This window comes from Trichomycterus rosablanca, chromosome 26 (assembly GCF_030014385.1).
Source record: "Trichomycterus rosablanca isolate fTriRos1 chromosome 26, fTriRos1.hap1, whole genome shotgun sequence".
NCBI lineage: Eukaryota > Metazoa > Chordata > Actinopteri > Siluriformes > Trichomycteridae > Trichomycterus > Trichomycterus rosablanca.
This window is the reverse complement of record NC_086013.1, coordinates 14,498,006-14,517,310: the sequence shown is the minus strand read 5'-3', so window position 1 is coordinate 14,517,310 and position 19,305 is coordinate 14,498,006. Positions and strand designations below refer to the sequence as shown.

Below are 19,305 nucleotides of genomic sequence, written 5' to 3'. Positions count from 1 at the left end.
TAATGAAAGAGGCGTGTCCTTTATACCTGTCAGTCCTAATGAAAGAGGCGTGTCCTTTATACCTGTCAGTCCTAATGAAAGAGGCGTGTCCTTTATACCTGTCAGTCTCAGTAAAACCTGTCAGTCCCAGTGAAAGAGGCGTGTCCTTTATACCTGTCAGTCCTAATGAAAGAGGCGTGTCCTTTATACCTGTCAGTCCTAATGATAGAGGCGTGTCCTTTATACCTGTCAGTCCTAATGAAAGAGGCGTGTCCTTTATACCTGTCAGTCCTAATGATAGAGGCGTGTCCTTTATACCTGTCAGTCTCAGTAAAACCTGTCAGTCCCAGTGAAAGAGGCGTGTCCTTTATACCTGTCAGTCCTAATGATAGAGGCGTGTCCTTTATATCTGTCAGTCCTAATGAAAGAGGCGTGTCCTTTATACCTGTCAGTCTCAGTAAAACCTGTCAGTCCCAGTGAAAGAGGCGTGTCCTTTATACCTGTCAGTCCTAATGAAAGAGGCGTGTCCTTTATACCTCTCAGTCCTAATGATAGAGGCGTGTCCTTTATACCTGTCAGTCCTAATGAAAGAGGCGTGTCCTTTATACCTGTCAGTCCCAGTGAAAGAGGCGTGTCCTTTATACCTGTCAGTCCTAATGAAAGAGGCGTGTCCTTTATACCTGTCAGTCCCAGTGAAAGAGGCGTGTCCTTTATACCTGTCAGTCCCAGTGAAACCTGTAAGTACCAGTGAAACCTGTCAGCACCAGTGAAAGAGGCGTGTCCTTTATACCTGTCAGTCCCAGTGAAAAGGGCGTGTCCTTTATACCTGTCAGTCCTAATGAAAGAGGCGTGTCCTTTATACCTGTCAGTCCTAATGAAAGAGGCGTGTCCTTTATACCTGTCAGTCTCAGTAAAACCTGTCAGTCCCAGTGAAAGAGGCGTGTCCTTTATACCTGTCAGTCCTAATGATAGAGGCGTGTCCTTTATACCTGTCAGTCCTAATGAAAGAGGCGTGTCCTTTATACCTGTCAGTCCTAATGAAAGAGGCGTGTCCTTTATACCTGTCAGTCTCAGTAAAACCTGTCAGTCCCAGTGAAAGAGGCGTGTCCTTTATACCTGTCAGTCCTAATGAAAGAGGCGTGTCCTTTATACCTGTCAGTCCTAATGATAGAGGCGTGTCCTTTATACCTGTCAGTCCTAATGAAAGAGGCGTGTCCTTTATACCTGTCAGTCCTAATGATAGAGGCGTGTCCTTTATACCTGTCAGTCTCAGTAAAACCTGTCAGTCCCAGTGAAAGAGGCGTGTCCTTTATACCTGTCAGTCCTAATGATAGAGGCGTGTCCTTTATATCTGTCAGTCCTAATGAAAGAGGCGTGTCCTTTATACCTGTCAGTCTCAGTAAAACCTGTCAGTCCCAGTGAAAGAGGCGTGTCCTTTATACCTGTCAGTCCTAATGAAAGAGGCGTGTCCTTTATACCTCTCAGTCCTAATGATAGAGGCGTGTCCTTTATACCTGTCAGTCCTAATGAAAGAGGCGTGTCCTTTATACCTGTCAGTCCCAGTGAAAGAGGCGTGTCCTTTATACCTGTCAGTCCTAATGAAAGAGGCGTGTCCTTTATACCTGTCAGTCCCAGTGAAAGAGGCGTGTCCTTTATACCTGTCAGTCCTAGTGAAAGTGTCCTTTATGAATGCATTATAGATTAATAATAAAAACAAACATTAATTTAATAGTATTAGGTGTAGTATAATGAAATGTGAAGGAATGTAACCAAATGTAATTCTTTATACTTGTTGCTTGGTAATAGTAGGTAATTCTACTAAATAAATAAAATATAATAATAAAATAAATACTATTCTCCTGCAGTGAAGCTCTGGACAATATCCACATTGTAAATATGTTACTTTTTAATTGCATCTGCTTTGTGTCTGGAGGTCTTAAAATAAATGAAATGCTTTGAGCTGCACTGTTCTGTTTCACTGTATTTTAACATTGGCATGTTTGTGTGTCTGGTAGGAGAGCAGGGTGGTGAGGAGAGCATTACCCAGGTTCTGAAGAGAGCTCATGACTGCAGGAAGACGGCAGAGAACGCAGCCAAAGATCTACTGGCTCGACTGGACGGCAGCTGTGGAGCAGCGTTCTCCGTCGGTGGATGCAGCGTACAGCCCTGGGAGAGCCTGTCCTCCAACAGCCACACTAGGTACAGCTGTGTGTGTGTTTGGATCTTTTCCTTTAGTCATTGTCACAGGAATTTTGCATGTTCTTCATGAAGCTAGTTGGGTTTCCTCTGGGTACTCTGGTAGTCGGTATCTCTAAACGGATAAACGATGTCCTATACCTGTCAGACTTCAGCATCACTTCTGAGTTGCATCTCTCTTCCTAAAGCAATAGTTTTGCCAGTAGCGTTATTAGCAGGATGAAAGCTAATAGGTTTTTGTGTGTGTGTGTGTGTGTGCATGTGTGAACAGTAGACCTGGGCATGCTAAATCAAACCGCTAACATGATTCAGCGATGCTCATGAAATGCTAATGAATTCTGCACAATGAAAATGCATTGCAATAACCTGAGAGATGAAGAGGATGCTCTTATTACTGCTGCTCCACTGGAGTGCAACCCACACACACACACACACACACACAGGAGGCTTAGTATTTTGGCAATAGATTCTATTACAGTATCTGAGGAGGCAATAGAGACATTATTCTACGCCAACAATTTCTATCCAGATTCTTTATAGTCATGTACAGTTACATTTATTTGACCACAAAGAAGAAAATATAATAACACGAGGAAAATTCCATTCGATCCTTGAAAGCGTGATAGATCATCTAACATGGGTTCTTGGCGGTTTCTTTTTATGCCAAATGTAGTGCCAAAAAGTTCTAGTTTTTTTCTTGAAGGGTTCTGGAAACTCAAAATAATTTGTTGGCATGTAGATTCTGAGATGCTAAAATGCTACTATTTGCTTATTAAAAACAGTAGTCCTTGGAAATGTTCTTTTCTCACTTTAACCATCCAACTGTGGGGGTAAAATAAACTTCAAAATCACTAAAAGCAAATCTGTACAATCTATTTCAAGACAGGACTTGAGGAAATGTGTGCTGATTTAAATTATGCATGTAGTTTGCATGGTGCTAAACTGACCCATCGAGTGGCTGATGAATTTTCAGCTCTCTAGATACTGACCTGAAGAAAGCTCAGACATGTGACAGGACTGGTTTATATCAGGGGAGAGATAATGAGAATTGTCAGTGTAATTACTGCGATCGTTAGGAGACTCATTTTGGGTAATTTGTTCTGCCTCAGCCCTCCACATGGTGCTGTGTGTGAGTGTAAATAATCTCAGTGTGGCACATCTGTATTCATACTGAGACTAAGTACAGAGTTTAGAGGTGGGTGTGTATACCGTTAACTAGGACCCTACTACATTCATGGGGAAATTTCTTAAATGTTTTTAAAAATCACAGATTTCATGGATTTTTAAAGAAAAGAGCCACATTTCATGGCAGTCATTAAATAACATTCATAAATTGAATGATAGGATAAATGGAAGCTACAATACTCAATACAGCACATCCAGCGACGATGCCAGGCTTCCACAGAATTGGTTGTTAGTTTTCCAAACTCAGTTACCTGACCTCAGTTACAAACATTTGAACATATGAACATTTTGACTAACCGATTACTAACTAAATTGTCGTAGGATTGCTAGGACGCCAGTAAACATGAGGCACTTGACGCTACACAAAAGAAAAAGGTTAAATTGCTAAACACAATCCTTAATGTTTGAATTTCACAGCAAATTTCCATGATTGGATACTGATTGAGAATGTTACATGGGAAAAGACGCATTTTGCGATCCATGATGCAATTTTCACAGCCGTGATAACTTATAGATGACAGGTACTTCTTTTTCCTGAAAACATTTTTCACCATGCCTGTATTACTCCTCTTATCCATGGTTGCTAAGTAACAAAAGTGGTCCTTTCATGAATCATCAATGGATCATCACTGGATCTGACAGTGTGTTGTGTATGTTTGGTCAGATTGCTCCTAATCCAAAATCTAGTCAACCTGAGGTTATTGTTTTCATTTCATTTTCATGTTTTACCACTGCTTTATCCTGGCCAGGGTTGCGGTGAGTCTAGTTTCCCACGGAAACACACCCGGAGAAGATGCCAATCCATCACGTGGCCTCAGCACCCCCAACAAACATAGTTAATCATGTCCGTATGTAGACGATAGCACCGCTGGGGATTCAAACCCTAGACCCCAGCAGTAATGTATTGCTGTGTTACCCGTTATTATTATTATATTATTATTAATGGTAAATATGGATTGTATTTATAGTCATTTAGAGTTTTATTGAACAACACTCAGAGTTTTGATAGCAGTTGTTGGTCTGTGTGGCTCGCGCAGTACGACCAGCTCGACAGCCAGCAGCTGTGACACCGACTTCTCTAAAGAAGACGAGCAGCGTCTGAAGGACTACATCCAGCAGCTGAAGAACGACCGGGCGGCCGTCAAACTGACCATGCTGGAGCTGGAGAGCGTGCACGTCGACCCGCTGAGCTACGACGTTAAACCCCGCGTGGACTCGCACAGACTCGACCTGGAGAACGCCGTCCTCATGCAGGAGCTCATGGCCATGAAGGTAAAATCAGGTCGCTGACAGCTGAGTCTCTACAGGCTGGTACAGAAGCGTGCTCAATCTCGCCCGCTACAGTTTATCAGTTCAGCCTGGCATTTCCTCAAATCTTCGGGTGCCTATCTGCAAAAGCATCATCTTGAAAGCTTCAGCCATAATTAGAATGTCTTCTTTAGCTGGAGGCTTGGTTCTGCATTTAGCTGTCTGACTCTGTAGCATGTAAGAACTTGCAAAGTAATTTGATGAAATATGGCTGCCAGCTGAGATTATTCAAGTGTTAGATTACTTTTAATTATTTTAATATGTATTTTCTCTACCATCATTAAATACTGAGTGGTCCAGCAGCCATGTAATACCACTGGAGAAACTACAAAATAGTGTTAAGAGCGATTTGAAATCTCTTTCAGACGTCTGAGAGGTTCAGCATCAGTTTTCCCAGGCTAGATTTGTGTCCTTCATCCTCTCTTTAGTTTGAGTTTGAGCATGTTTACTGAAATGTGTTGACTCTTGCAGTTTTTGAAAGGAGAAGAGGCTGAATATTTGGGTTTTTGAACTTGGTTAGAAGTTGTATAATCTGAGCCCTGAGGAAGCTGTTTTTCATTTGCCTGTTGATGAGTTTGGCTTGTGGTTTCATCCTTGGCAGACGCCTCTGGCCGCCTTTGAAGTCGGCCGCCCTCAGTTATTTAGAATTTCTTGCTTGCTTGTGTCCTTTAATGTAAATATCACACAGAGGACCAGACAAACTTCACAACACCACAAACTGATGTGCCAACTTTAACTGGTTCAACTGGTGCAGCACACAACCTTAATGAGTGACAGACTGGGTATGTTTATGCACAGAATAGTTTCAGGGACAGTGGTAGACTAGTGGGTAGGGCTTTGGGCTATCAACTAAAAGGTTAAGAGTTTGAATCCCAGCATTGCCATGTGGCCACTGTTGGGCTCTTGATCAAGGCCCTTAACCCTCTCTGCTCCAGGGGCACCATACAATAGCTTACCCAGCACTCTGACCCCAGCTTCCAAACAAGCTGGGCTATGCGAAGAAAGAATTTCGTTGTACTGCACACCTGTATATGTATATACGACAAATAAAGGCATTCTATTCTTAAAAAAAAAATGCCCACTACTGCTGGGATCCAGGGTTCGAATCCCAGTGGTGCTAGGAATGCGATTAGGACAGCCTAGCCATTGGGAGGTGCAGTTATCAGTGCGCTCTCAGTGCTGGTCCCAAGCCCAGTTAAAAATAGGGTAGGGTCCTTAGGTTGTCTTGTTTCTAGTTACAATAGATGTTAAAAGGAGGGTTCAGTAAAGCAATTCAGCAGTGGAAATCTCTCTCTAGAGCAGATTTAGATCACATTTCCAGTTTACCATGAGCACATGCTACACTGCATCCCTGATCATATATCAGTTTTTATTAGTAATACAGCTACACATGAGTGGGTCGTGCTGAAAGTGTAATCTTGAGTCAGTAAAGTCTTCTGGCAGGAGACCTGTGTGTGTGTGTGTGTGGGGGGTGCTTAATAGAAAGGCTCAAGTGTATTAGAGCTACAAATTTCTTATGATGCTTTTACAGTAATGGTCACCTGCACGTGAGCATGGTGCATGTGTGTGTGTGTACGCACAGCATGGTAAAGCTGTAAAAATGCTCTCAATTCGAACTGTGCTTAATACATAAAAGACTCCCGAAAGGAAATCTGGCTAAAATAAAAGCTCAGAAACCTCTTGGATTTAGAAAAAAAAGCTAATTTCCTGTTTAGATGTCATGTTTTTGGGTTTCTATGGCAGCTTATGGGTTGAAAAGAAGCAGAGGTTTTACCATGATCTTTGGAATGATGATGTCAGAGCTATACAAGCTATGCCTCTTCCACTTTTTTGTAGTGTATAGTACAAAACCATCCGCATCCGAATCCAGAACGATCTGGTCTAAACCTAACATGTTATTGTCTGTTTCTGATAGCATAGGGGTACCCATAGTAGGACTATATATGAGACACTGGGAGCAAATCCTGTAAATAGCAGTCTATCTATCTGTCTATCTATCTATCTATCTATCTATCTATCTATCTATCTATCTATCTATCTATCTATCTATCTATCTATCTATCTATGTATCTATCTATCTATCTATCTATCTATCTATCTATCTATGTATCTATCTATGTATCTATCTATCTATCTATCTATCTATCTATGTATCTATCTATGTATCTATCTATCTATCTATCTATCTATCTATCTATGTATCTATCTATGTATCTATCTATCTATCTATCTATCTATCTATGTATCTATCTATCTATCTATCTATCTATCTATCTATCTATCTATCTATCTACAGTGCTTTGCAAAAGTATTCAGCCCCCTTGAACTTTTCAACCTTTTGCCACATTTCAGGCTTCAAACATAACGATATGAAATTGTAATTTTTTGTGAAGAATCAACAACAAGTGGGACACAATCGTGAAGTAGAACGAAATTTATTGGATATTTTAAACTTTTTTTAGAAATAAAAAACTGAAAAGTGGGGCGTGCAATATTATTCAGCCCCCTTGCGTTAATACTTTGTAGCGCCACCTTTTGCTGCGATTACAGCTGCAAGTCGCTTGGGGTATGTCTCTATCAGTTTTGCACATCGAGAGACAGAAATTTTTGCCCATTCTTCCTTGCAAAACAGCTCGAGCTCAGTGAGGTTGGATGGAGAGCGTTTGTGAACAGCAGTTTTCAGCTCTTTCCACAGATTCTCGATGGGATTCAGGTCTGGACTTTGACTTGGCCATTCTAACACCTGGATACGTTTATTTGTGAACCATTCCATTGTAGATTTTGCTTTATGTTTTGGATCATTGTCTTGTTGGAAGATAAATCTCCGTCCCAGTCTCAGGTCTTTTGCAGACTGCAACAGGTTTTCTTCCAGAATGGTCCTGTATTTGGCTCCATCCATCTTCCCATCAATTTTAACCATCTTCCCTGTCCCTGCTGAAGAAAAGCAGGCCCAAACCATGATGCTGCCACCACCATGTTTGACAGTGGGGATGGTGTGTTCAGGGTGATGAGCTGTGTTGCTTTTACGCCAAACATAACGTTTTGCATTGTGGCCAAAAAGTTCGATTTTGGTTTCATCTGACCAGAGCACCTTCTTCCACATGTTTGGTGTGTCTCCCAGGTGACTTTTTATAGATATCTTTGAGAAATGGCTTTCTTCTTGCCACTCTTCCATAAAGGCCAGATTTGTGCAGTGTACGACTGATTGTGTCCTATGGACAGAGTCTCCCACCTCAGCTGTAGATCTCTGCAGTTCATTCAGAGTGATCATGGGCCTCTTGGCTGCATCTCTGATCAGTCTTCTCCTTGTTTGAGCTGAAAGTTTAGAGGGACGGCCGGGTCTTGGTAGATTTGCAGTGGTCTGATACTCCTTCCATTTCAATATGATCGCTTGCACAGTGCTCCTTGAGATGTTTAAAGCTTGGGAAATCTTTTTGTATCCAAATCCGGCTTTAAACTTCTCCACAACAGTATCTCGGACCTGCCTGGTGTGTTCCTTGGTCTTCATGATGCTCTCTGCGCTTTAAACAGAACTCTGAGACTGTCACAGAGCAGGTGCATTTATACGGAGACTTGATTACACACAGGTGGATTCTATTTATCACCATCAGTCATTTAGGTAACATTGGATCATTCAGAGATCCTCACTGAACTTCTGGAGTGAGTTTGCTGCACTGAAAGTAAAGGGGCTGAATAATATTGCACGCCCCACTTTTTAGTTTTTTATTTCTAAAAAAAGTTTAAAATATCCAATAAATTTCGTTCTACTTCACGATTGTGTCCCACTTGTTGTTGATTCTTCACAAAAAATTACAATTTCATATCGTTATGTTTGAAGCCTGAAATGTGGCAAAAGGTTGAAAAGTTCAAGGGGGCTGAATACTTTTGCAAGGCACTGTATCTATCTGTCTGTCTGTCTGTCTGTCTATCTATCTATCTATCTATCTATCTATCTATCTATCTATCTATGTATCTGTCTATCTATCTATCTATCTATCTATCTATCTATGTATCTGTCTATCTATCTATCTATGTATCTGTCTATCTATCTATCTATCTATCTATCTATCTATCTATCTATCTATCTATCTATGTATCTGTCTATCTATCTATCTATCTATCTATCTATCTATCTATGTATCTGTCTATCTATCTATCTATCTATCTATCTATCTATCTATCTATGTATCTGTCTATCTATGTATCTATCTATCTATCTATCTATGGATCTGTCTATCTATCTATCTATCTATCTATCTATCTATCTATCTATGGATCTGTCTATCTATCTATCTATCTATCTATCTATCTATCTATCTATCTATCTACCTATATATCTGTCTATCTATCTATCTATCTATCTATCTATCTATCTATCTATCTATCTATCTATCTATCTATCTATCTATCTATCTATGGATCTGTCTATCTATCTATCTATCTATCTATCTATCTATCTATCTATCTATCTATCTATCTATCTATCTATCTATCTACCTATATATCTGTCTATCTATCTATCTATCTATCTATCTATCTATCTATCTATGTATCTATCTATCTATCTATCTATCTATCTATCTATCTATCTATCTATCTATCTATCTATCTATCTATCTATCTATCTATCTATCTAACACTAAACTTTCTAAAAGCTCTGTTGCACTAGTCAAGTAAATAAAATCGATTGTAGCTGGGTTTGAAATCTGGAGCTTGTCTCACTCCAGGCGAGATTCTTGCATATGACCAATCGATGGTCTGCACTATTTCTCGCCCCACCCATACAAGCGTCTTGGGTGATATTGACCCAGACATGGATTGGAATGTCCCTGAGGATTATAAATGACTGTGGGGCACAGCTCTGTTTTTGGTCTGATTTAAATGTTCAGCGAAGATTTTTGCACCTGTTGCCAAATTCTGTTAAATGAGTAGAGTATAACTTGTAGTCCATGGTAGCCTCAGATTCCTGTTTTGAGCTGACAGGAGTGGAACCCGATGGCCTTAGGATTTAAAGTCATGTGTTCTAAAATATTTTTTGCTCATCGTAGTTGTGAGGGTGGGTATTTGGGTTTCTGTAGCCTTTTTTTTTTAGCTCATTACCAAGGTAATTCTAGCTGTAGAACTGCTGCTCACCGGATGTTTTTTTCTTTTCTTTTTTTTTTTACCACATTCTTTCAGTTTGAACTTCAGACACTTTTGTCTGTGGAAATCCAAGAAGATCAAGATTTTCTGACATACTCAATCCAGCCCATCCAGCAGTAACAAGCATAATCAATATTGACTGTCCAACATTTGTGTGTGTGAACAGGAGGAAATGGCGGAGCTAAAGGCTCAGCTGTACCTGTTAGAGAAGGAGAAGAAAGCGGTGGAGTTAAAGCTGAGCACTCGTGAGGCGCAGGAGCAGGCGTACCTGGTACACATCGAGCACCTGAAGTGTGAGGTGGAGGAGCAGCAGGAGCAGCGCAGGAGGTCATTTAGCTCCACAGGGAGCAGCGGTGCCAAAGACAAGAGCAGCAAGGTCACACACACACACACACACACACACACACACACACATATATATATAAGGTTCAAGTAATACAAAGCTATACAAATTCCCACAGACATACTTGTAAGAAGTCTTTTCAGAAGATTGTCTGTTGTTATAGCTGAAGAGGTCACATAGTGGTCACTATTTTAATAGCATTTGTTTTTGAAATGCCTAGTTCCATATGCTTATGGTCAGGTGTCTAAATACTTCTGGCCATAAGTGTATTTTTGACTACAGTAACCAAAGAATTTTCATCCCAGATCAAATTATTTTGTAAAAATTTTGCTTATTAAATCATTTTGTTTCATTTGTATGTTTTACCACTTCTTTATCCTGGTCAGGGTCGCAGTCAGCATCGACCTAGCAAATCCTGTTCATTTTTATGATTTTTTAAAGAGATCAGTAGTGACCAGAAAGCCAAAATTACAAGTACCTTCAGTTTTAATGCACACCGATCAGTCGATGCGGATGTGGGCTGTTGTATTTGCACATTGTTCAGTAGTAGATCACCTGCTGAACTCGCTGTGCCCATCAGCGGAAATGATTACTGAAATATCCGTAATGAGCACGTCTCTTGGTAAATATGGTGTTACATTTTTAATTAGCATGGCGTCCTTGTCTTTGGCTGTGCTGTGTTTTCCACTCTCTTATCGTTTGCTTCTGGGTTTACTGTTCTATCATATCAGCAGCATTATACAGTTACGCATCAGAATGCACTTCAAAAATGCACTGCTTTCATCCTGTCTGACTGGATCTGTCCTCTCATTTACTGCAACACACACACACACACACACACACACACAGCTGACCATGTGTGACCCAGTGTAGTGAATTATTGAAGTGGTAGCTGGTTCAGCTCCTGCATGACAGCATCTGCTTCTGTCAGCCGCAGGTCAGTTTTCTTCTCTCGGTATCGTCCCGTTTTTTATCAGCTTCTCTGTTTAAGCTGTGATGGATTTAAAATGATTTAGGGGTGTAATTCTTTATATGTGATCTAAAAGTCTGAGAGTTAGATTTGAAACAGTGGATCAGTGATCCATTACAAAAAATTGAAAGGCGTTGTGGTGCAGTGCAGTGTGATTCTGTATTACAAAATATAAAAAGACCAGACCTTCATCAGTGAGACTGAGAGGGTACTGAGGCCACGTCACCACCACTCGGACAGATGTACATTTTTGCCACACTGCATTTAATGATACTGATAGATTTGGAGGACACGGACAGCACTTCTTTACTGGAACCTACCAGTAAAATATGTTAAATAAAGTTCGAGTTTTAAATAGCACTGAAACACACAAATGCGCTATCTAGTTACCTTTGTTAATTTTGTAATTGTCCTGTAATTTGATCTTCTAATTGCGGAACAGGTTTTTATAGATATATTTTTGTGATAGAGAAGGTCTGTGGTTGGCCCACTTTCTTTGACAGTATTCATGGGTCGCACAGCAGATCATTCTGGTCATTCATACATACCTGATTTGGCACAGTTTTTACTGGATCCCCTTCCTGACGCAACCCTCCTTGTTTTGAAAATGCACTGACAAATGTACCTCTTAACAGCTAGGCTGTCCCCCACCACCCCTCCCTTTCTCAGACATAGCCAATTATGTCTGCAGTGATGCCCGGCCAGCTGATGGCACCACTGAGATTTGAGCATCTTTATAGCAAATGTGGGCACGGATTAATAAAAAAACAGCTTTTTAAAACAAATTAGACAAAAATAAAATGAGCATGTTTTTACACAGATAGCTGTGATCTGGGTTCCACATATATATATATACAGTATATACTATATATAAGAAAGCACATTTACCTGGGCTGAGCTGTACTGTATTTCATGATGGCTCATAAAGCAGCTGGAACAGCCTTTCTTCACAGCCATATATAAATACATTTTACAACCAAAAAAACTTACAATATTAAATGTAAGTCTTTTAACCACAGACATTTTGTACCAGTATCATTTCCACCTGATTTTTACTATTGCAGCGTCCTGCTGAGTGCAGGCGGCTCCGGCTTCTTTACGCTGCTGGTGCTGGAAACCCTGCTGTTTTATAATTTTCACATTTCTGAAGGTGTCTGCATGATAAATCTTTAAAAGAGAATCTGTTGTGTGTGTGTGTGTGTGTGTGTGTGTGTGTGTGTGTGTGTGTGGTGGGTGACACGAAGTAATTGATTTTGCAAGAGCTGGCACTCTGATGTTATCAGGCTGTAGAAGATAAAGCTTTGACCTGCAGTGAAATGCTTCATGACCTCTCGTCTCTTCTTTTTTTCATCGTCTGTTCTTCCCAACAGACACAGACATGATACAGCTTATTAACCATCTTTTTCTCATTATTTCTATCATCATCATCTGGTTGTCTCTAGTCTATGGTCATATTGTCATTGATGTTGCATAACTTCCCTAGTGTCCTGAGCAAGAACTGGATAGTCCCTGATTGTAGGTATTGCACAATAGGAACTGTGCCCATACTGTAAAACAGTAGGATTCAAACCCTGAGTGGCTCCATGCTTTTAGCTTTTAGAATAATAAATATGTAGTTAACAAACTACAAACTTTAGGAGGAAATGAATGTAATGTGTACAGCTTTATATACACGTAACATAGCATGCCATTCAAAATTTCACTAAAACTTTATCATGGTTACACTGACCTAAACGATTTCAGTTTGCACTCATACACTACAAACACACGTACATCTGGGTTATCTCCTGCCTTTGTATCTTGTTACACACACCACAGGCTTGCTGACCACACAGGAAGTGACCTGGCAAGCCAAACATTCACAGCCAAAAACACTCATGCAGAATGTGAGAATCAGCTTTTGCTTCGGTAAAATGTGCATGTTGTAAGTGGTTAGTGTATAACGTTTATATTGTAGTGAGTTAGTGCTTTCTGTTCTACTCACCTGTCTGCTCTTTTCTTAAGTGCATCACATCATTTATCCCTGTCACCTTCTCTAACTAAACCCATTTATCCTACAGAGAGAGGGGGGTGCACTATAGATTAAACCTGATAATGAACTCTGTGTGGGTGTGTGTAAGATTGTGTGTCCTCTCTGCTGGAAAAACTGACCAGTCAGCCACTACATCCACCCATCAGTGTTTGCTGCAGAAATCGTAACTATGTGACAGCTGCCACCTAGTGGCTTTAATCTGTAACTAAATTGTGGCGCAGCAGCAAACCTGCCTGACTGTTACAGAAAGTCCAGCAACATCAACATCATCAGGATAACAAAGAGAAAAAATTTTACTGCAAAGGACTGACAGGTTGAAATGACAAAGGCTGGGACAAACCCATATCAGTGGCACCCATATGAAGATGACTTAACAACCAAGGACTGCGTAGACAGCTCCAGGATGCACAGGAAGGGTCGTCTGGAACACGCCAGAAGGGATTTGGATTGGCCTTCAGAGACGTTAGAGACGTTAAAGAGTCTTATTATTGTTATTAATAATAAAACTTCCAATTTATTCAGTGTTCTACAGTATTTAACTGCAGATTTGCAGATTTTCAGTTCTGTGAAATGCCAAAAACCTTCAGAAAGTGTTACAGAAAGTCCAGCAACATCATCAGGGTAACAAAGAGAAAACATGTTACCGAGAAGGACTGACAGGATGAAATGACGAAGGCTGGGACAAACGTGTCGGTGGCACCCATATGAAGATGACTTAACAGCCAAGGACTGCGTAGACGGCTCCAGGATGCACAGGAAGGGTCGTCTGGAACACGGCAGAAGGAATTCGGATTTTCCTTCAGAGTTCTGCGAGGCAGTTAATGTCCGAGTGGAACCACAAGGTTGGAGCTGTCACATAGTTAAGATTTCTGTAGCAAAGCACTGATGGCATGGATCACTGTGATCATTGTATTGCTGGAGGGTCCAGTTATTACCAAGGTTCAATTGAACCACAAAGTGCATAATATTCCTCCTCAGAATGCCCTGATATTTTTGTGTATTCATGATGCCAGTCACACAGTCAAGATTTCCAGTTTCCACATCATCACTGACCTAAAGCTTGGTTCAAAGTCAGTCCTGGTTTACAATCAGCCTAAAAGCATCAAACCTCAGTGAGCCTTTGCATGAGGAGAATGGGTGAAGAAATCACATATTAGAAGATATCAGGGCAAAAGGATGTTCCACCTTAGAAGTACTAAGACTGGGGGTTAAATAATGGTAAACATGGACATTAGTCTAGAGAACTAGATGGTTTTTACTTAAACTCAAACTAATGGTAACTTATAATCATGACATTGCTTCAATAAAAATATTTCTCTGTTTACTGAGACTTCATGTATAGTTTCATTCAGTTCTTACACATCATCATTAAAACCTTTTAATGTAGGGGGGGGGGGGGGGGGTGATATTTCCAATTGCATCTGTAAACATAATCCAGTACTAACCACCCTGATGTTTGTATTTGTTGTCTGTAGGACTCTGATTCTGGCATTAATGCGTCAGAACTGAGGAGTCTCAGTGACAGTGACCTGGCAGCAGAGCTCACCAGCGCCCTCCGCAGGTACACACACACACACACACACACACACACACCATATTGCATTTTACTCAAGATTCTACGTGATGTTAAATCTAATTATTGATCTTCAGTTGTTGACCAACTTCATTATAACTTTTAATAACAATTCCCACAAAACTGTTAACACCAGATACATTTGGACACTTGACTGAAGTGTAATTAATATTCAAGCAAAAATTTCATGGTGCAAGCAATTGCTTAAAAGCCCAAAAGTGAAAACTAGGTAAGGGTAAGGCTTAAACAAGCAACCTTTTGATTACCTGTCCAGTACCTTAACCACCTATACCACAGCAGTACATTCATTAAGAACCTTTTAGATGAAAACACCAGTGCTTGTGGTTAGCAGTGTGATGCTAAATAATGTGGCTGTGTGTATGATGACAGGGAGAAGAAGCTGAAGGGGCGAGTGCAGGATCTGGTGGCTGCACTGGAAAGACTCACCAAGAGCAGTGAGGTTCGTCATCAACAGTCAGCGGAGTTTGTCAACGACCTTAAACGAGCCAACAGGTAACAGCAGTACATACACCCAGGTCCTGCTTCTTCATCGTCCGGGTTGTCAAAACACGGACGAGATATTTGTCTTTGAGACGGATGTTTAAGTTTATATTCAACCATTAAGATAAACTACGCTGTGTATCGTAGCTTCTGTTTATTCTATCTTTCAGTTTATGTGTGTAATTTAATGACTGGCATGAAATGTGACACTTTTCTTTAAAAATCTGTGAAATCTGTGATTTTTGAAAAACAAGGTTCGTGAAATTAAGCACATTTTCCTGTGAGTTCAGTAGAGCCCTAACAATCCCCTGTGTTGGCAGTAACCTGGTGGCAGCGTACGAGAAGGCTAAGAAGAAGCATCAGAACAAACTAAAGAAGCTGGAGTCTCAGATGATGGCCATGGTGGAGAGACACGAGACCCAGGTGCGCATGCTCAAACAGCGAATCTCCCTGCTGGAAGAGGAGACGTCACAACCACATACCAACGAGACGTCTCTCTGATACACACAACACACAGACGCGCTCGTCTGTCCGTGGAGGGCCGAGATGCTCACTCACCACAAGCTGGATCTTTCTGATACTCCGACAGTACGGAGATCTAGAACGCTGGAGTGTCACCCATCACACGTTCAGCAAGAGCTGTGAGTCCATCAGGGCACATACACTGCAGCAGAAATGCTGATTTAAATGCATAGAGACGTTACAGAGTCGTATTAGTGTTATTAATCATAAAACTTCCAATTTGTTCAGTGTTCTACAGTATTTAACTGCAGATTTTCAGTTCTGTGAAATGCCAAAAACTTTCAGGAGATTTTTTACGCAAATATTATAAATGTACACGCTGAGGGCAACAGCAGCAGCCATATTAACCATGTCCATGTTTAAACATGCTGGGATTTGGACACCACCGAATAAACGTCTACACTAGGCTGGAGACGTACAATTTAAAGCCAGTTTCTCAGTTTCACCTGTAAGAAGTTTTCCATTGTTGAGCAGTATTGTTATCAGATTTTTTACAATGATCTGATCATCAGGTTAACAAGCACTTGTAGTCATGTCAGTCTGCTGCTGAGAGAATTTCGATTATTGAGAGAAGTAAAAGCATCTCGTAGAGTGAGGTGGCCATGTTATTACGTTTTAAATCAAGTATCTTATGAATATTTTATTACCCAAAACGAGTAGCAGAGCATCATCGCAAAACAGTAAACAGAATATCACAAACATCTACAGTTCTATATTTTATAAACGCTGTAATTTATTGACTGCAGCTCTGTACTGGTGAATCCTTATTTAAGTTTCTGTAGTAAGCCGTAGTGCATTGTCAAGAGTTAAAGAGAAGTTTCTCAAACAGCCGTACACATTCCTAAACACTAGGTCAAACAGATACCGCAGCAATTGTGTGTTTAATTAGTTTACATACTGTTTAGTAAAGTAGTTTGGGAGTCCAAGCTTTCCTTAAACTAGTTACGTTTCCTTACATGCAAAGCAATCCAGTTAACATATACATGCACTCTATAATGTGGCTCAAATCCATGTGATATTCTAGATCGGATGCTGTTAGTGAGAACTCGAATAGTCTCATAATTTAAATTGTTTATGCAGGTTTGAATTTTTAATGAGAAAAAAAGCTCCGAAAGGCCAGGATCAAACCTGCTGTTAACTAAGTGAACGTGTGTGCAAGACGGCTGCCCTGCGTTTCCTTTCTTAATTCGGGTATGCAGTGTGCTGCAAGGCATCGGGACAGTGCAGATAAGATAAGACATGCAGTACAGTGGTGATACCAGGACCATACCAGGATGTGGCAGGATTACAGACTAAAACTAACACCAACTAACCAAAACTGACTGAAATCCCAGAATTTGATATTTTGGGATATTTAAGCTCATAGGAACACTCACAATGATTGATTTACTAAAGATCTGATGGATTCTGTTCTAAACGTTAATGTATGATGGCACCGCCCACTCAGAGATGAATATTAAAACAAGGTTTGTTTTTATCTGTGTTTTGGCTTTACATCCACACGAAATGTACCATCACATACACATTATTAACATTTTAATCTCTTTATTGTTATGCAGTTGTCAGAGAGATTTTTTAAAACACTTTGAAGATTTTGTGTTGCTTGCTAAGCAGCGCTGATAAAAAGACTCTGTGTTGCATCTCCAAACACAGAAAATTTACTCAACGTGTTTACTTTAAGAAGCATAATTATTCACAGCCTTTTAAGTTACTGTTCTCGCTCTTAGTGGACTCATCTTATAGTCCTCCAGGTCCAAACAAGGAACACATGCAACTGCTGCTTCATTGAAAGCACTTACGTGCACACTTACACACAGTCATGCAGCTAGAATGATCCCGGCATTTAAATTTCATAGGAAAATTACTTATATTTTTGTATGCATGCATAATAGAAAAACTGCTAACATTAAAATAAGCGATATAGAGACGGGACAATATTCGTAAGATTTAAATGTAGCATTTATAGTGAAATCCACACAGCCACAGTAAGTGTTATTTTTATTATTAAGTGAAAACACAGCATTTATTTGGTTCACTTCAGTGCAGTCACAAGTTTGAAAGCTGTTCAGTTTCCAGTGATCAAATCTGCTAATCATCACACCACCAGTTCCAGAACGCAGATGATTAGAGCGCTTATATAAATAAATAAAGACAGAGATGAAATTGTTTTATATTATCACCTATAATCCAGTCATTAAAGTACAGATATCAGCTTAAATGAGGCCTGATATAACAGATCAGCTCATTAGATTCAAACAGATGTTGACCTGAACATCCTGGTGTCCTAATTCTCTTATGTAAACATATCTCTGAACACTGCTGGACTGCTTTCCTCCCACAGTGCTGGACTGGATCACCACTTTGCCTTTCAACAGACTTTTATTTTCAGCAAGATTATAAATACCCAACGGCTGCTGTGCTTCCACAACCTGGTGGACTCGCCCTCAGAAACCAAGATGCTGCACTTCAGAACTGTTACTGTTTACACAGAGTTGTTTTTAAGTGTTTGTCTGAAAATATTATGAGGAAAAGACTGAATAAGATCAGATTCTTGGTCAGAACAGTATTTAAAATATTTCTATATTGTATAAGCAGCTGAAAAGTCTAATAAGATGTGTGACGGTGAACCCATTCATGTTGTATTACTGTTACATGAGAAGAGTCACTGTTCCAATCCAAATCTCCAGACTTCAGACCTGTGGAGCCTTCGACAGATGCAAGGCTGCTAATGAGACAATTTTGCTTTAATCTGTTTAGTTATTAAACATTGAACAATCACCAGTTACATCCAAAAGCTAAAGAAACGAGCCCAGTCTAGACTGAATTTGCACAGCAGACATCAAATTTCAAATATAATAGTTAGAACAATCAAACCCAAACTTTTGTCTTTAAATCCTAAAGATCTTATGGTTTTTTTGTTCTCTGCTTGTTTCACTCATGGAACATCCAGTTCATTATTTTAAAGCAATTCCTCTTGCAAAATCTGTATCTTAAGTAGACTTCCTGAAAAGTTGATAAACCTACTAATATAGAGAAGATGAAGGGCCGAATAAACAAGAGTCTGGAGATTTGATCTGGGCCACTGATACGAACCTCCGGGAAGTGTTCCATTCTGCTGGAATGTGCTTGTGACTAATAGAGGAAATGTGCTACAGCAGGTGGTTCCAGTACACACACAGCAGTAGAACAGCGATGTGACTGAGAGTTGACTCAGTCTGCATCACTGTCTGTGTAACACGAGTTCAGGATCAGAATGTTGTTTTTCTAAACACATTAAAACTCAAGCAATGCTCACTGCTTCAGTTCTGAGGCTCAGACTACATGCAAACCCGTTTAAACAATGTGCTGGAGGGACGTGGGGTGGGTTCAGGAGCTGTATGTAATTTGCACAGATCTGTTTTTGAATCAAATCTTTGCAATCTTTTTTATTTTAATACAGAATGTATTTGTTTATATAATAAATAAATAAATCAATGTAAATAAACCTGACTGGTCTGACATTACATCTTATCTTTAAGTTTATTACTTTTACACAACAGGTACGTTTCAGGTCG

General features: G+C 40.1%; 1 protein-coding gene across 3 annotated transcripts in view; it reads left to right on the top strand.

Annotated features, from left to right (window-relative positions):
• Positions 1 to 19,305, top strand: part of mcc (MCC regulator of WNT signaling pathway) — a 77,744-nt gene that overhangs the window by 55,332 nt on the left and 3,107 nt on the right. The window contains exons 12-18 of one of the 3 annotated variants that reach the window (XR_010007680.1): positions 1,995 to 2,178; positions 4,398 to 4,632; positions 9,977 to 10,186; positions 14,631 to 14,716; positions 15,119 to 15,241; positions 15,550 to 15,870; positions 18,093 to 19,240. Coding sequence is in view for 1 of the 3 variants with exons in the window: in XM_062989086.1 (XP_062845156.1) it covers positions 1,995 to 2,178; positions 4,398 to 4,632; positions 9,977 to 10,186; positions 14,631 to 14,716; positions 15,119 to 15,241; positions 15,550 to 15,730 (1,019 nt within the window). In the remaining 2 variants the exon portion in view is untranslated. Of the gene's footprint in view, positions 1 to 1,994; positions 2,179 to 4,397; positions 4,633 to 9,976; positions 10,187 to 14,630; positions 14,717 to 15,118; positions 15,242 to 15,549; positions 17,229 to 18,092; positions 19,241 to 19,305 lie in introns of those variants that run through there. The other 2 variants (XR_010007681.1, XM_062989086.1) reach the window with 2 other exon arrangements.